At 33.4% G+C, this 18,255-nt stretch overlaps 3 protein-coding genes and 1 long non-coding RNA gene across 5 annotated transcripts; 3 read left to right on the top strand and 1 right to left on the bottom strand.

The window, feature by feature from the left end:
• Positions 1 to 1,517: 1,517 nt before the first annotated feature.
• ZCW7 lies at positions 1,518 to 8,993 on the bottom strand. The gene is made up of 4 exons (XM_068619748.2): positions 8,317 to 8,993; positions 2,585 to 2,744; positions 2,061 to 2,240; positions 1,518 to 1,926 (listed from the first exon to the last, which is right to left on the bottom strand). Exons 1-4 carry the CDS (start codon positions 8,913 to 8,915, stop codon positions 1,921 to 1,923), a joined length of 945 nt encoding a protein of 314 aa, XP_068475849.1. The 5' UTR covers positions 8,916 to 8,993; the 3' UTR covers positions 1,518 to 1,920.
• LOC150029459 (uncharacterized) lies at positions 3,670 to 7,942 on the top strand. Its single transcript, XM_090298198.1, has one exon. The coding sequence runs from the start codon at positions 4,218 to 4,220 to the stop codon at positions 5,196 to 5,198; it is 981 nt and encodes a 326-aa protein (XP_090154324.1). The 5' UTR covers positions 3,670 to 4,217; the 3' UTR covers positions 5,199 to 7,942.
• Positions 8,994 to 12,076: 3,083 nt separating the features above from the next.
• Positions 12,077 to 14,396, top strand: LOC150029458 (uncharacterized). Its single transcript, XR_016518411.1, has 4 exons — positions 12,077 to 12,298; positions 12,370 to 12,554; positions 13,331 to 13,436; positions 14,075 to 14,396. It is a non-coding gene; the product is annotated as an uncharacterized LOC150029458 (long non-coding RNA).
• Positions 14,397 to 15,484: 1,088 nt separating this feature from the next.
• On the top strand, positions 15,485 to 18,024 carry LOC137816558 (uncharacterized). 2 transcript variants are annotated; one of them, XM_068619747.2, is made up of 4 exons: positions 15,485 to 15,684; positions 16,656 to 16,761; positions 17,029 to 17,083; positions 17,600 to 18,024. In XM_068619747.2, exons 1-3 carry the CDS (start codon positions 15,569 to 15,571, stop codon positions 17,041 to 17,043), a joined length of 237 nt encoding a protein of 78 aa, XP_068475848.1. In that variant the 5' UTR covers positions 15,485 to 15,568; the 3' UTR covers positions 17,044 to 17,083; positions 17,600 to 18,024. The 2 variants fall into 2 exon arrangements, with proteins under 2 accessions (XP_068475848.1, XP_090154317.1); XM_090298191.1 differs by lacking the exon at positions 17,600 to 18,024 and having other exon boundaries at positions 17,029 to 17,214.
• Positions 18,025 to 18,255: the final 231 nt, after the last annotated feature.

Here is an 18,255-nt window from a genome sequence, read left to right as displayed (position 1 = left end):
GTTCAAACGAACATCAAAAAATTTTATCGAACTTAAACTAAACAGTCAAATCACAATCTGAGCTCAAACAAACATCATGAAATTTTATCAAATTTGAACCAAACGAGACAATTCAAGTTCAAACGAAAGTCGAGAAACTTATCAAACTTAAACTAGACAGTCAAGTCACAATGCGAGTTCAAACAAACATCAACAAACTTTATCAAACTTGAACTAAATGGTCAATTCACAATTCAAGTTGAAACGGACATCGAAAATCTTTATCAAATCCGAGTTCAAACGAACATCGAGATATTTTATCAAACTTGAATCAAACAGTCAAATACTATTTTTCGAGTTCAAACGATCATCAAAAATAATTAACAAACATTATAAGTTACTATTATAAAATTCATTTATATCTCATAATAACTATTTAATATTTTTATAATGGTCCGAGTCCAAGAAAACTTATAAATAGGTGATGTCTCTTAGGAAGTACTCACTACCACTCTTCATACTCTCTTATCCTCAAAAATATTTTATATTCCTATTGAATTTAGCATCAGAGAGCCTTTCTCGGGTGAACCTTCTTCCTCTCTTTGTGATCAAACAACTCGACAGAGCTCGATCCACAAAGAAGTCATCTTTTCTCCACTTCGAAACTCTCCAAGTAACACTTGTTAAATACTTTATATTTTTAAATCATCATTTTCACTCAACTTCTACTAACTTTTTCATTATTTATCTTCATTTTGTATTATTAAGATACAATAATGTATAAATTCTATGCGAGTCAACCTATCACGACTTGTTTTTTTAAGCCAAATATAGATACAGCAAAATGAGACAGAGCCACCCTTACACTTATTATTTAGAATTTTTTTAATATTTTATTAGTAGGTAAACTCAATTTATGTTTACTTTTTGCACCTATGTGACGAGAAAATGTTCATTTTCTTATTGTTGTTTAAGATTATGACAAAAATGGAGCAATATTTTTTGTTTCTTAAAACTATTTGCATTTTATTAATGTGATTTATCTCTGTTACTACCATTACTCTTTAAATATGTCCTACTATGTGTTTTTAGCTAATAGTTCTTTGAGATTTACAATTTGTCTTACAAGTGAAATTTATGATTACAAGTGAAATTTATGATTTAATTGATAAAAGTTAAAATGTGATTTTTGAGTTATGATTTTGGTTGACTATATTGTTAATTGAAATGTTGAAGCTTTGCTTCGATTTAAATTGAAAATTATAGGGTTGATCTGGGGGAAGGGTGAATTGTTGAGTTTAAAGATATTAGAAACAATGGGGATGGCTGTCCAATTGTATGAATTATATATCACCTTATAATTTAAGGAAGAAGAAAAAAAATATCAGTTTCCTTTAGAAGCATATTTTAACCACACCAACCGTTTCATTGTTCTTGCAAATAAGGCGTATGGTAAGTGATTGTAAATTGGAACAAACAATTATGACTTTGAAAGATATGCAATATTCTGACGACTTCAGAAAGATGCAACATGCAAATTGGGAAGTGCCATTCTTCTGGTTGTATCATTTTAGAGCACATCCAAATGACATTAACTCAGTTAAACCAAGGTATGACTTTGGCTCAACAATGAAGTAGATAAAAATCTCCTTTTGGGTAGAGCTAACCAAAGTAAGTACTGACTCCTAGTGATAACGATTGCACAGCATCATCATCCGTAAGTAGCAGTGTTTTAATGACTTGGTATAATTTGGAACAATGAATTCTAAAGTCAGAACAATTTGGTCACCAAAGATAATCCCCATTATCCCACGTCATAAGCTTGTTGACCCAAGTCAGTGACCCAAAAAAATTGTATGCAGTCCATATACCAAACTTGAGTCAGTCCATAATAAAAGTGCTTTTGAATGTGTACCCAAAAACTCAAAAGCCTTTCAGTCCTCATTCCTGCATTAAGTAAAGGGGTTTGTAGTCAATATTGGCAGACTTTACAAAGGTTCAAAATAGTGAGCCAAAGGACAAGATTCAAAGAGAAAAAGGTTGGAACAATAAGAGAGGCAGTTGAGATATCAAAATCTAACCTTGAATCTCCTGGGTCGCACATTTTCTGGACCGTGACGTCTGGAAGCTTCACTTCTGTAATTATCTGCAGCACTTGAGGATGCCATGCTATTCTTATCTTCACTTTGATTCCTTGAATTCCGGAAAAATCTGTCTTTGTCCCAACTAACCTCATAATCAGCCTTCAATCGTGATCCTTGCTGATCGTTGACAACAACGCACAAATCATAATCAATACATCATTTATCTGGTATTAACAACATATTCAACCTCTCAATTTTGCAAAAACATTCTTCATGCTAATTGCTACCCAAATTTCACCAGCTATACATAACCATGGATTCAATTTGTGTCGTGACTGCTTACAAACGCAGCTTACAATTTGTAAGAAAACAATTTTATCCTATTTCCTTTTATTATGGAAACATACTTATCTACTAAATTTACCCAAAGTTGTGAAATTTTACAATAGCACTTCAGACACCATGGTTATGCATGATTTCGCAATAAGTGAAGAAAAACAACTCAGATACCAAGCCAATACCTTTTGCATCGAGCGACCACACAGAACTCTTATTGCATCATGGCAGTCTTTATATTTGTCAAACTGCACCACAATCTTGCAGTAAAGGCCCGAAACTAGGTCTCCACTGTTTTCACTTTCATCCTTACCATATTCATTATCCTCACCAACATTAAGATTCCTATTGAAGAAATAGAACAATTAAGCACATTCAGATAATTGAAACACAGCAAGAAAAATGAAATTTAACTGGAGTTATATTTAATATGTCCGGCGGTTTTAAACCCGCTAAGGGCATATTACCCACGGTTTGTCTTTTTACGGGTAGAACTAGCGTTGCTAACAGATCACTGACGATATTTTTACTAACTCCTGTAATAGCAAAACTTAACTACAATTTTATAACCAATAGTTACTTCCTGACTGTTTTTAAAGCCTCTTACTGTTTGCAGTTTTATACCGCGTTATTTCTTGGTGATTTGTAACTCCCTAAATGTCAGTCATTAGGTTTCGGTGTTTTTCCTTAGAGTTTCAAATCCCCGTTAATTTCCTTTGTTGTGTTTTTTTAGTGTCCATAAATCTTGAAACAAATGAAAAATTATAAAAGACAAATATTTTAAAATTTTGGTATTTTTAATTGAATGTAACATTCATAAAAGAAAAAAAAAAACAAAGTTTACAACTTGAAGGTAAAACAACAAAGTTTAAAGGTTGAAACTAGTGAAACATTACAAGATAATTGATGCATCATTCAAAGAGAACAATAACATACATAATAAAGGAGAATAATGAATTAGGGGATGTCAAGATCATACAGTGAAGACTGCACTCAAAGTTTACCCCAATTGTGAAACGACTTCATGCAATGACTTTGAAGATGCTTTTAAGGTTTGGTTTGACATAGTCTGAAATATTCTTGAAGCTAATATTTGGATAAAACAGTAATAATCCTTGTATTTATAAACTTAGCACAAATGATTTTCATTTTCTGTTTCTACATAGAATATGTTTTTTGTTGGAGATCCCACATCGACTAGAGATTATGACATTTTATTGTATATAAGTGGGTGCAAACCTCAACCCTATGAGCCGGTTTTATGGGGTTGAGTTAGGCTTAAAGTCCACTTTCTAATATGGTATCTAGAGCATAAGGTTAGGGTTTAGGGTTCAATTTCTATTGGTGAACCCACTATTCACTGGAATTTTCCAACCACCGCCTATTGTCTCGCCGGAGTCGTCGCCGGAATCTCGTCGGAGCCTCCGCTAGAGACGCTGCCGGAGCCTTCATCTTTGTTGTTACCGCCAATTAACCGGTGACTGGATTTGTCCTTATCTTCTATGGCTTCTTCCGCGCGTCTTCCGCTGCCGCTACCACTGTGGCTTCTTCTGCAGTCATTATGCCGGATTCATCTATTTATACTAATTACGTCAATGTTCATCTTTCCATTGACAAATTGGATGGAACCAATTATGACACTTGGGCATCAGATATTAAATTATGGCTTAAGAGTCAAGGTTATGTTGATCATCTTACTCATCCTACTGTTGCTGAAAATGAGGTTTTCCGTTGGTTGAAAATTGATGCTCAATTATGCATTGTTATCAAATCGACCATTCACTCATCTTTAAAACAAATTTTTCGTACCTATGAGACATGTTCAGAAGTTATTACCTAGGTAAACTTCATGCTCTTCTTCATGATTTTAATGAGTTATTACCTCCTGCCTCTACTCCTTCTCAAGAACTAGAACAAAGATCCAAGTTCTTCATGTTATTGGGTTTACATGGCCTTTCTGATGATTATTCTCACGTTCGTGATCAAATTTTGGGATCTCCTATTGTGCCCAATTTTACTTCCACTTGTTCTACCCTTTTGCGCGTGCCAGGTAAACACACCACTGATATAACGTCTCATGTTGATGACTATTCTGCTTTAGTCTCTCAGCATAATGATCGTACTCGCCCTCACAAGCCGGGCAAAGGGCGTCACAAGTGTGACCATTGTGGCAAACTTGGCCACAAAATTGACAGATGTTATGCCTTACATGGTCGTCCTCCTAGATCTGTTGCGGTTGCTCAAATTGCCCCTGTGCAACCTTCTACCATGGACCATACTTCAATTGATACCCCAAGCCAGCCTGCTATTTTCAATGAATTTCTTAAATGGTATGAGGATCGTCAGAACCCTAGTTCCACGGCTTCTGTTGCACATTCAGGTACATCTTTTGTTAGCCTCACTCACTCCACTTCCCATGGCCCTTGGGTTCTAGATTCAGGTGCCACTGATCACATTACTGGTAATAAATCCTTTTTCTATTCCCTATCTACTACGGGTTATTTACCTTCGGTTACCATGGCCAATGGATATAGGGTACCATCACATGGTGTTGGTACTATTAATATTTTTTCTTCTTTATCTATTGATAATGTTTTGTATGTCCCTGGGTCTCCATTTAACTTATTATCCATTAAATGTCTCACCCATTTCCTGGATTGTGTTATTTCTTTTACCAAAGATTCTATTACTTTACAGGACCGGAGTTCGGGACGGATGATTGGCACCGGATGTGGCTTCTCATGGTATTCTTCATCAAACTTCATGTGCTTATACACCTCAACAAAATGGGGTAGCTGAGCGCAAGAATAGACATCTTGTTGAAACAACTCGTACTATTTTAATCCATGGTGATGTTCCTCAGCGTTTTTGGGGTGATGCTGTTCTTAGTGCATGTTATCTCATTAATCGCATGTCATCTTCAGTTTTAGATAACAAAATTCCTCATTCTATTTTATTTCCACATGACCCTCTCCACTCTTTACCTCCCAAAGTTTTTGGGTCCACATGTTTTGTTCATAATTTTAGTCCTGGTCTTGATAAATTATCTCCTAAGTCACACAAATGTGTCTTTTTAGGGTTCACTAGATCACAAAAAGGATATAAATGTTTCTCACCGTCCTTAAACCGTTATTTTATTTCAGCAGATGTCACCTTCAGTGAATCTTCCCTTTATTTTAAGTCTTGTCCTTCTCCTTCAATTTCTTCATCTAATCAAGTTAATATTCCTCTTGTTGTGCCTAGTGCACCTAACGATTCACCACCGCCACCAACTCTTCAGGTGTATAGTCATCGTCAAACGTCTCATCGTCCATCAGCAGACTCTGTTCCGGTGCCAACACTTCATCCCCCTCCGGCTCCTATAGTTGAACCTCCGATTGTTGAACCTGATCTTCCTATTGCTATTCGTAAAGGTATACGTTCTACTCGTAATCCCTCTCCACATTATACTGCTTTGAGTTACCATAGACTATCTCAACCCTTTTATACCTGCCTTTCGTCTATTTCTTTTGTATCCATTCCAAAATCTGTAGGTGATGCCTTAGCTCATCCTGGTTGGCGTCAGGCCATGCTTGATGAAATGAATGCGCTTCAGAATAATGGAACTTGGGAACTTGTTCCTTTACCATCTAGGAAATCTGTTGTTGGTTGTAGGTGAATTTTTGCTATCAAAGTTGGTCCTGATGGTACTATTGATCGTCTCAAAGCTCGTCTTGTGGCTAAGGGTTATACCCAAATTTTTGGTTTAGACTATGGTGATATTTTTTCTCCAGTAGCAAAGATGGCCTCTGTTCGCTTATTCATAGCTATGGTTGCTCTTCAACAATGGCCTCTTTATCAACTGGATGTCAAAAATGCTTTACTTAATGGGGATTTGCAGGAAGAAATTTATATGGAGCAACCTCCCGGGTTTGTTGCTCAGGCGGAGTCTTCTGGATTGGTAATATGGTATCAGAGCCATTTTCGAGCCTATCTTAGCGAGTGTTTGTGTTGGGTCTATCGTGTCACCCGCTATCGGGCCACTATCGGACCACCCAAAATATATAGTCTCACGCACGAGTTGGCAGTCTCGGCGTGAGGGGGGTGTGTTGGAGATCCCACATCGACTAGAGATTAGAGCCTTTTATAATATATAAGTGGGTGCAAACCTCAACCTTATGAGCCGGTTTTATGGGATTGAGTTAGGCTTAAAGTTCACTTCGTAATATGGTATCAGAGCCATTTCAAGCCTATCCTTGCGAGTGTTGGGTTTATCAGACCACCTGTTGGAGATCCCACATCGATTAGAGATTAGGACATTTCATTGTATATAAGTGGGTGCAAACCTCAACCCTATGAGTCGGTTTTATGGGGTTGAGTTAGGCTTAAAGTCCACTTTCTAATATTTTCACTTTTAACTTTACACAAAGGTAAAGTTCATCATAATTATGATTTACTTTCGCGCCACAGGCTTCACATTGTTGGGGAGGTGCAGTTGACTACTAATTTCTCCCTTCTAGCCTTGCCTGGTGTTAGGACAAAGTACCTAAAATGGGTTATAAGTCATTCTCAGGTGAGGTTGCATGATGCTGACCCTTTTTCAAATGTGATTATATAGACTTGTTACATTATTATGGAAAACTTATTGTTGTTATTAGGCTTAAAGTTCACTTTTTAATATGGTATCAGAGTCATTTAGAATCTATCCTAATATCAAGAGATTGTTGGGTTTATCGGGCTACACGCTATCAAACCGCTATCGGACCACCCATAAATATATAGTTTCACGCACGAGTTGGACATTCTCAGCGTGTGGAGTGTGTAGGAGATTCCAGATATAAAGACATTTCATAATATATAAGCAGATATAAAAGTCATCTTATAAGTTAGTTTTATAAGTTTGAGTTAAATTTAAAGTTTATTTCTTTATACATTTAATCTTATGCAACATAAGAAATATATAGATTGCTTAAGATTTATACAGCATTGGTCCATCCAACACTGAAACTGGGATTTAAAGTAGTGGAATTACTAAAATTGGATAAATGTGTTTTAGGTTCCTTACTATTTAATTGTCCCTTGTCATGTCAAAATGAAGTCCGATCAAGGGCAAAATCCACCACATTAAAGAAACATGAAGAAAAAAACCACTGATTCTAAAATGTAAGATCTAAAATCAATTTTGATCACATAGATCAAAACACACATTTTAGCCAAGTTAAAACGAAAATTCTCAGTCTCAAGTTGGCAGCACAAGAGTAAACCAACCAATTTCAGTCAACCAAATTTTATCCTCTCTCCTAATAGTTTCTAAAGTAATAAAACTGTTGATTCCGATAAACTTGTCCGAAATCATAGAGAAGAAAATAAGAAAAAATATATATATAAATTTTTCCAGAACCTAAACTTATCATATTTGCAAGTTAACTTCTGTTTGCGAAAAGAACTGATGCAAAGAAAACTTTTACAAATACAAATTAAATTTTAATTTGTGGAATAACTTATTTAATTTTCTTCTGCTATGTGTTTTTAGAAAAGTTTATCCAACCCTACAATATCATATACAAACTAATTTTATCTTATAAAAAACAATTCCTTATTTTTTCTTATTTTCTAACAAGAGGTTTCAAATAAGAAGAAAAATCAAACATATATAATATAAATAATCCCTCAAGTATCCAATGTCCTTGAATTGATATTTCTTTTACGACACCAGTGATTAAAACATTGTGATACAAATACTTTTGAACTACTTAACATGATTTCTAACATGATTTCTAACACATAGAAGATTACTCATACACAGTTTTAGGGTAATACTTTGAAGATGAAATTGATGGTTCATTCAGCAACAAAAAAGAGATTATCTGAACAAAATATACGAGTGAGATGAAAAACGATCAAAAATAATTGGAGCAAAATTACATAACAAACGGACCTTATTTTGCCGAATGTAGACAAGATGGTGTGAGTAACAAGCATGGAGGGTTTAGACGAAACCCTGGGTTCAGCGAACCACCGCGACGGCATGCCTCTCAGAACAACAGTATCAGGCTCTCCCACACTTCGAAACGCGGAATGCTCCTCCCATTCCTTCTTCATGCTGTTAAAATCGTCGGAAGCGGGAACAGTAACGGCGAGTTTGAACTTGACGCCTTCGAGATTGAGTTCGATCCCGTTCAGATTCTCCGCGAGGCGATTGCGCCACTCGAGGTACCGATTCGTCGTTGGCAAGAAAGAGAGGTCCCACACGCGGAGCGTTCCGGCGGCGACGGGGTCGTCGCGCTTGCGCTTCTTGAGGTTCTTGTGGCGCGTGAGGTGGAGGTCCTCCTCGGGGAGCGTGAGGGAGAGGGAGGTGTGGAGGAAGTCGATGAGGGCGCGTTTGGTTTTCCATTCGTCGATTGGGTGGGAGAGCGTGAGGGGCGTGGAAGGGTATATGACGAGGTTGAGCTTCACGCGCGGGACCAGACGGAGACCGTTCTCGATCTCCAACGTCTTCAACGCTTCTTCCTCTTCTTCCTTCTTCTCTTCACTCATTTTCCTTCCTTCGCTTTTCGCACTGAAACGCAGTCGTTTTTTTTTATACAAAATACTATTTTGATCACTAATTAAATCGTGATTGCACACACTAAAAATCATATGATATTTATAGATACTTCTCTCGTAAATTTACTTTTTACATAAGAATTTTGAAACAAACATTATTATAATAAGTAAATTACTTTTGTGTTTTTTGAAAATTAATTTAAAATCATTGTAGTAAATGATATTGGATAGAAAAATATTATGTAGAGAACTATTTATAAAAACATAACTTTACATAATATAAAAACTTAAAGCAGAGTTTTAAAATTTACACAATTCTCAAATACATTAGAGAATTAAACAATTTTCAAAATAAAAGTTTGTCTTTATTAGAGAATATTCTTTAATGTTATGGAGAGATTCAATTAAATTAATAATTATTCAAAAATTCACTTTTTTTACTTTTTATTTTATAATATCTCTTATTTAGTGGATAAAATATAGAGAAATGTACTTTCTTATTAAAGAGAAAGTCTTATTTATGTTTTAGAATATATATATATATATATATATATATATACTTTTACTGTGTTATTAGAGTACATTATAAACAAATGTTTCATTACTTTTATTATTGTTTAACCTTTTGCTATTAATTTATTTAATTATTAGTATTTTAATTAACAAGTTACAAACCTTACATTATGTAATTTAAAGAATGTATTTTTTTAAATTTTGTTTCTATAGTTGTCTGTAGGAGTTTTTTCTCTTTAACGGGGAGATTTAGGATATTTGTTATGTATATGGATTTGACCACTTCTAAAATGGTTCACAATTATTATTTTTTATTATCGATAAAAAAAATAGTTGAATATGTATTTGTCTTTATGGTGATTATCACTATTCGATGGTGAAGTCTGGAGGCATAAATACAAAGCTGTCACGGTTTTTTAACGTATGAACAAAAGGGTGCTGGTAAGGGGATGACTGGTTGGTGTTAGAATGTGGGAGGAGTTTTTTGTTGTCCTTATAAGTTGCTGTTTTCTGGTCCTACCACATCTCTTTGGTGGCATTGTCATGATTGATGCACCTTTTGTGTGCTAATTGCTCTCTTAAGGGAGTGGGTTGTTGGGTTTAGGTGTCCACTAAGTGTTGTTGTTCATTAGTTGTTTGGGTGCGTTTATGTAGGTTAAGCCATTTTTTGGTTGCTATCTCCATATCTATGGAGAACTATCTATATGGTTGATGTATACGGGTTGAGATATTCCTGAAGTATCCCACTTAATTTAATTTATTTTATTGTTGATAAAAAAAATCACTATTTGATGGTTATGAGATATAAAATATGAGCAATATTATGGTGAAATTTTAAAAAACATATAAGTATTGTTGTAGCATAAACATATGTGTGTTATGCATATTTATATTTATTACTTTTATTATACTTAAAAATATATAACTTTATTATTTTTATAAAAATTAATTAAAAATAATAATGTAATTTTGTAAAAATAATATTAAAATTTAGATAATTATTTCTTTTAAAAAATTCTTACTGACAATGAGTAGGAATCGTTCAAGGTGGATGTTCAAGTTGTATGAGTTGATTGACCTCTTTTATCAAGGGTTGTTGAGTTGTACAGCTGAAAATCGAGTGGTGGCCTACATGCAGCATACTCTCTGACGTTCAAGTTAGTAAGAACTTTTGAGAATATATAAATGAGAAGTGAGTAAAAATGGATTTATTTGAGATGGATACTCCATGAGGTGGTATTCATAAGCTTTTGGACATGCGAAAATATCTTAGTAATTAATATCCATTATCAGATATCAAGCCGATTCTAGCACCAACGAAAGTCTATTATCTTCTAGTATGCGAATTAGATATGTGATTAATTCCCACTATCGTGGGTGGGTATTAAACATTCAATATTTTTTGGTAGTAGGTACTCCATAAGACCCTAGACTAGAGAACTTGGTTTTAGGATAATCAGACTTTTCTTTTGAATTTTATCTCCATTTTACATTTTTGTTGAGCTCTTATAAGTGAGCCTAATTTTCACAACTAGTCATAGGTCAAACTTTGCCATAGTTTATATAGCTTCACTAGTTCGAGTTTATCCGTCTTGGTGGTTTGGGCTTAAGATAATTGAAATGCAATTAAGGCGATAAGTATTGTCATTAAATGGTAATTAAAATAGTAATAATAACATCTCATAATGAGGGGAGAGGTGTCACGTCAGTTTGATAGGGACATGTTGCCTAGATCGACTTGACGCTTCAGTTGTGCATGTGACATTGCCCTTCGTTCTTCATCTTGTGCCTTTACTTTCGTCTTCCTTGCACTCACTATTTATTCTTATTTAGGTATGTCTATTTCTTCTGCTTTCTCTTTTCTAATCTTCTTTCTTCCTCTGAACATAGTCCTCTATGAGTAGGGAGGTTGTTCCCATAGGGGAAGATCTCTCCAAGAGGCCATCCTCGTCGCGCCAACGACGACTGTCACAATGGCAACTACTGCTACATTATGGGGGAACAAGGCTAACGTCATTCTTGCTAAGCAACAGGTATGTTGGAGAGACCTCTTGACCAAACTTAGCTAAGAGGAGCTAAGAGGACAAGGAAGGGCAAGTTCCTTCCCATCTTCGATCCCAAGTACTCCTAGATACTCAGTGAGGTTGTCTCTTATGCCTCCAAGCTCACTTCGAGGGATAAGGTGGAGTAGTTCATATCCTCATTTAGCATGTGCTTTGAAATAATGGTTGAGTTCATTGCAGCTAAACCTTGTGCTAAAGTCAAACGAGTATTCATGAGACTTGATTTATGTTTAAGAGTATTTTTTTCCAAAGAACTCAACCTTTACTTTCCTCTTTCTTCTTTTAAATGTCATGTGTTGACTGTCATGAACGTGACATTGAGTCACATACATCCTAATAGTTGAGCCTTCTTGAAGGAATTCCAAGTACTCTACACCTACCTTTAAATATGACTTACTATAAACACTTTTGTGTATTTTTACTAAGGAAAATATTTCTTTAGCATCGAAAAAGTAAAACACAAAACGTTATAATAATATAATAATATTTGTAATTAAAAAATAAATTAAATATCCTTAAAATATTAGTTTATTGGAGTGTTAAGTATATGTGTGGAGGGTTTGTGGTAGGTTGGTTGGATTTTCGTTGAATGAAGCCTAATGCGATCATCTTTTTAAAGTTTTCTCCTTTTTATTTTAAAAATATAAAAATAATCAAATTGAAATCTGCATCGTAAGACCAACAAAAGTACCTTTTTCTTACCTAACTCTTACTCCTATATTCCCTATATAAAAAGCCTTCCTCTCCCAATTAGTAACAAGAGTGTGCCCCTCACCTAGGATCTGTGTCTTGTTCATGGTAAAGCTCTGTATATTGCTTAATTTATTGCATGTTATTATGTAATTGACTAACATTGTTTGTCCTTTCAGATCGGATTAGAGTAGATGGAAATTGTAAGAGAAGGTGAAGCTGTGAGAAGAACAGAAAGAAAGAGAGATAAAAAAATGGGTATTTGCTTTAGTTGGTTGCGCCCAGTCGATCCCAGGAGCAAGGAAAAAAAGAGACTGGCCTCTGAAAGTGTGCTTGTCGACGCTTGTAATGCTGCAGAGTCAATGTTTGACCTTTTTCCATTTCTCAATTTCCCTCTTTCTATGACCTTAATTTAACTGTTCAATTTCTGGAAAAGGAAAAAGGGGTTTTATTTGTACACCACATTGTATGTTAGACCCTTAATCATTGTACTTTTCTTGATTAAATATGTATCTGCCTTTTGATTTCCCTTTTGCTTTATACCTAGCTATATCATAGAATGTTGTGGATCAAGCCCCTTATTTAGTTAACTTTGATCATGAATTCGTAGTTTTCAATAAATTGACTTATAAAAGAGTATTCTATAGAGTGTTAGAGAATCTGTTATTAGCACTTTTGTTGTTGTATAGTTCTGAGGCCTTAGTTTTGTTATATAGCTCACTGATTCTCATCCTTGAATGACATACATTGATTTGTTCATGTTTCTTTGTGATGCATTCCATACACTAGAGACATTATATTATACTAATATCACAATTGTCTGGGAAAATTCAATGTCAATGTCCATGGGGATTGTTTATTGGATGTTAGGTACTACTAGTAAACTTTCTGAAATATTTGTGGAAGTCATAATAGAGAATGGGTGCAGGTTTTTTTTTTTTTTTTTTCTTTCACCAATAAGGGTGCAAGGCTTACTGCAGTTAACAAATAGATAATGGAATATAGTATATTTTTAGAGGTGGTGTGAAGCATGATGAAACAACAAGAGACATTATAATTTATAATGCCTCTTTTATGGGTTAGTGACTGCATAAGTAAAGTAACTGTAGACCAATTTGTGCGTGTTAATTGGAATTGCAGACAACAGGTATTTGAGATTTCTGCACCAGGACGAGCTGCACGTGCACATCAACAAGCAATGGCAAAGCAATCTGCAAACACCAACAAAGGCAAACCAGTTCTAAAGGTTTGGTGATTCAAGACACCACTTATTTTGTTGAATTAGTTTTTGATTTCTTTAAAAACGTCATTGCCCAATGCCCTGTAATACACTGCTTTCTTGCCTATTCTTTTTTACTAACAACCTTCAAATAACTTTGTACCATACTCATTTTATTATATCTCATATGTTTTGGTTCTTCCATTTGTGAATGCAATGGCAAATGGGTTGAGGTTAGACAGTCTGTAGAATCAACTTTGATTAGGTGTAAGATGAATGATCCATCTGATGAATTCTACTTTGCCCATTTATTTAGTTATGGAAATAGTTTAGTTTTAAAATGCAAGACTACGTTCATTTGGTTCTTGTCAGTCAATACATTCCATTTTTTCCTGGAGTAAACATATCATATAGAGATCTGCCACTGAACTATACAAAAACAAACTCATATGCTGAATCTTATCAACACACTCGAATTAGTTTAAAACTTAAACCGATTTCTTCCTGTTGTGTTGATTAGAACCACTTGTATTTTGTTTGTAAATTGTAACATATATTGTGTTAAAGTAGAGACCAATATCAAGTGCCTTTTTACTTCTCAGAATGTAAATGTCTCTATATGGATGGGATAATTGTCTCATTAGTTTTTGTTTCTTGTGTTACAGTATTGATGATAGATCCAATCAAAATTCTACACTCTGCATGTTTCCCTTGTTCGATGTAAAGATCTTTACAGCAACAATTTGTAACGAAATCGTGGTGAATGGAAAACTGGATAAGTTGAGATGGCAGTTTGATTTTCTTCTCCTTTATTGCATGAAATTCAGCAATTCTATTTGCTTTCTATAAACATTCAAGTCCTCAACTTGTTTACTTAACCAGCTTTAAGCATCATATAACGAATTAGTGAAGTGTGGCCCTTCAAACATTATATCCAATATTTATTTTTCTCTAAGATTATCAATAGAACTAATATATTTCCTTCTACTCTACTATTCATCTTTCATTACAACTACTAATATTAACAAGCTAAGTGAAAATTTTCAACCATACTCGTCTTTTAAGGACTATGTGTCTTTTAAGATAAGATTACGATGAAACTTTAAAGTGGACAATAGCTTAAATATAATAAATATTTTAGATATAATAGTTGACCATAATAATGTTATTTCAAAGAAATTATTTTGAATAAAGATAAATTATTTAACTAGTTATTTTGTTAAATAAATAAATTATTTTTTATTATTAAAAAATATAATTGTTTAATTAAAAAATTATCAAATGTTATATCTTTTTTATATAATGGTTTAGATAAAATAAAAGATATATTATTAAATATAAAAATTATTTCATAAAAAATAATTATAAAAATATTTTCATAAAAATTAATTTTAAAATTAAATAACTTTATTATAAGATTTATTTATATATATCATACATTCGATGTTTTAGTCCAAACACCGCCTCAATAATTATGTCAGGCGATCTTTAAGTTTATAAGTGATATATAAACTTTAGCAACCATGGTATATTATTTATTTGGAACATAATTTCAGTTCTTTTTTTAAAAAAAAAGTTAAAGACAAAATATTGATGTTGTAGATAAATTTTTTTATTGTACAAGTAATTTTGTTATTTGAATAATTATTTAAATTTAAAAAATTATTTTTTATTATAATTGATTATTTAAATTTAAAAAATAGTTACTTAAAAAGTAAAAGTATATATAATTAAAAAGGAGAATTTCTTTATTAATATTCTAGATATTAAATTTTATAAGAAAAGAGGTATTTTTATGTTATGAAGTATGTTAGGAAAGCACGAATACATCTATGTATTATTATAATGAAATCACAATCGAGCATGCCAACTTTTTTAAATTAAATTTAAATCAATTAACTATACTCGAAAGAGTTATTACACCTATCTAATAATTCAATAAATTAATATTTTAATTATATTTATTTTATTTCTAAATTTAAAATACTAACATATATTATTACAATGGGTTATTAAGTGAATATTTTAAATTTTTCCGGTGTCAAAAGTTTCTTTATAAAGAAAATAATAAAGTTTGTATTTTGCCCGAAATTCGATTAGATTGAAAGTGTAAGAGAAGGTGAAGCTGTGAGAAGAAGAGAAAGAAAGAGAGATAAAAAATGGGTCTTTGTAGTTGCTTTGGTTGCTTCGGCGCAGACAATCGCATGAGCAAGGAAGAAGAGAGAGTGGCCTCTGAAGAAGCGCGTGTCAAAGCTGCTGAAGCTGCACAGAAAAGGTTTTACCTTTTTCCATTTCTCAATTTCCCTCTTTCTTTAACTCGGTTTCATCTATATTCTACGACCTTAACTGTTCAATTTCTGGAAAAGGAGAAAAGGGGTTTATTTGTACACCACATGGTATATGTTAGACCCTTAATAATTGTACTTTTCTTGATTAATATGTATCTGCTTTTGATTTCCCTTTTGCTTTATACCTAGCTATTCACACTTTTTGCTGTTAAATATTCACACTGTTTGCTGTTTTATGTTATCCCTTCAGATCAACAGTAAACCCCAATTTAAAAGAAATAAAGAAAAGGGGAATTTTGGTAAGAAAAATACTAGGGATATACTCTCGGTCATGATCATACTAATTCATATGCGTTGAGATTTTTCAAGATCATAGAATCTTGTGGATCAAGCGTCTTGTTTAGTTAACTTTTATCATGAATTCGTAGTTTTCAATAAATTGACTTATAAAAGAGTATTATTTAGAGTGTTAGAGAATGTGTTACTGGCACTTCTGTTGTTGTATAGTTCTGAGGCCTTAATTTTGTTATATAGCTCACTGATTCTCATCCTTGAATGACATACATTGATATGTTCATGTTTCTTTGTGATGCATTCCATACACTAGAGACATTATATTATACTAATATCACAATTGTCTGGGAAAATTCAATGTCAATGTCCATGGGGATTGTTTATTCGATGTTAGGTACTACTAGTAAACTTTCTGAAATATTTGTGGAAGTCATAATAGAGAATGGGTGCAGGTTTTTTTTTTTTTTTTTTCTTTCACCAATAAGGGTGCAAGGCTTACTGCAGTTAACAAATAGATAATGGAATATAGTATATTTTTAGAGGTGGTGTGAAGCATGATGAAACAACAAGAGACATTATAATTTATAATGCCTCTTTTATGGGTTAGTGACTGCATAAGTAAAGTAACTGTAGACCAATTTGTGCGTGTTAATTGGAATTGCAGACAAGAGCAATTTGAGAATTCTGCAGCAGGACGAGCTGCACGTGCACATCAACAAGCAATGGCAAAGCAATCTGCAAACACCAACAAAGGCGAACCAGTTCTAAAGGTTTGGTGATTCAAGACACTACTTATTTTTTTGAGAACTATTAATAGATAGTTTGATACTGCCATTAACCTGCTTAAGTGTTATCGTATAAATCTGGAGATAGGTTCGGTTTTGCTGGATTAGTTTTTTATTTCTTTAAAAACGTCATTGCCCTGTAATATACTGCTTTCTTGACTGTTCGTTTTGACTAACAACCTTCAAATAAGTTTGTACCATACTCATTTTATTATATCTCAATTGTCTTTGTTCTTCCATTTGTGAATGCAGTGGCAAATGGGTTGAGGTTAGACAGTCTGTGGAATCAGCTTTTATTAGGTGTAAGGTGAATGTTCCATCTGATGAATTCTACTTTGCCCATTTATTTAGTTATGGAAATAGTTTAGTTTTAAGTTCTGTAAAAATAACATAACAGATTTTATTCTAAGCTAATTAGCATTAACATCTATATAAAAATTCATAGGAAAGTAGGCATAACCTAAAAATGAGTTTAGGCATATTTTGGGCTAAATCAATAAAATTTAAATGATAATATTTTTTATTTTTCTGGAATATTCTGTTCAAGCATTGTATATGTAGTAATATAGTAGTATCTGTAAAATGCTACTCAACTACACCACTGACCACTTCATCAAAATATTTTAAAATATTAGTTTTAGACCCTATAAAAATTTAATGCATGTTTCTGGTAAATATATAGGGACAAAAAATGTATTATTTTTTTATAGGATCTAAAATAAACTTCGAAGTATTTTGAAGGACCAAAAATTTAAAATGCAAGGGGGAGGGTAGCAAAAGAGTTTGTTTCTGATTCAAACTACGTTCATTTGGTTCTTGTCAGTCAATACATACCATCTATCCTGGAGTAAACATATCATATAGAGATCTGCCACTGAACTATACAAAAACAAACTCATATGCCGAATCTTATCAACACAGTCGAATTAGTTTAAAACTTGAACCGATTTCTTCCTGTTGTGTTGATTAGAACCACTTGTATTATGTTTGTAAATTGTAACATATATTGTGTTAAAGTAGAGACCAATATCAATTACCTTTTTACTTCTCAGAATGTAAAGGTCTCTATATGGATGGGATAATTGTCTCATCAGTTTTTGTTTCTTGTGTTACAGTATTGATGATAGATCCAATCAAAATTCTACACTCTGCATGTTTTCCCTTGTTCGGAAGATGTAAAGATCTTTACAGCAATAATGTCCAAAGTGTAATTTGTTGTTTTCCAGACCAATAAATAGTGTTTGAGTGTACATTTGTAAAGAAATCGTGGTGAATGGAAACTGGATAAGTTGAGATGGCAGTGTGATTTTCTTCTCCTTTATTGCATGAAATTCAGCAACTCCATTTGCTTTCTATAAACATCCAAGCCTCAACTTGTTTACTTAACCAGCTTTAAGCATCATATAACGAATTAGTGAAGTGTGGCCCTTCAAATATTATCTCCAATATTTATTTTTCGCTAAGATTATCAATAGAACT

This window comes from Phaseolus vulgaris, chromosome 1 (assembly GCF_051622355.1).
Source record: "Phaseolus vulgaris cultivar YP4 chromosome 1, ASM5162235v1, whole genome shotgun sequence".
NCBI lineage: Eukaryota > Viridiplantae > Streptophyta > Magnoliopsida > Fabales > Fabaceae > Phaseolus > Phaseolus vulgaris.
Note: the sequence above shows the minus strand (reverse complement) of the source record. Positions and strands in the feature narration are given on the sequence as shown.

Excerpts from the sequence above, each read along its gene's own strand:
- LOC150029459 (XM_090298198.1), top strand. The coding sequence starts at position 4,218 with ATGTTCAGAAGTTATTACCTAGGTAAACTTCATGCTCTTCTTCATGAT.
- ZCW7 (XM_068619748.2), bottom strand. The coding sequence starts at position 8,915 with ATGAGTGAAGAGAAGAAGGAAGAAGAGGAAGAAGCGTTGAAGACGTTG. Across the intron at positions 2,745-8,316 it reads TCTACATTCGGCAAAATAAG|GAATCTTAATGTTGGTGAGG; the intron begins GTCCGTTTGTTA and ends TTTCTTCAATAG. Across the intron at positions 2,241-2,584 it reads GTGGTCGCTCGATGCAAAAG|CAAGGATCACGATTGAAGGC; the intron begins GTATTGGCTTGG and ends GTCAACGATCAG.
- LOC137816558 (XM_068619747.2), top strand. The coding sequence starts at position 15,569 with ATGGGTCTTTGTAGTTGCTTTGGTTGCTTCGGCGCAGACAATCGCATG. Across the intron at positions 15,685-16,655 it reads GCTGAAGCTGCACAGAAAAG|ACAAGAGCAATTTGAGAATT; the intron begins GTTTTACCTTTT and ends TTGGAATTGCAG.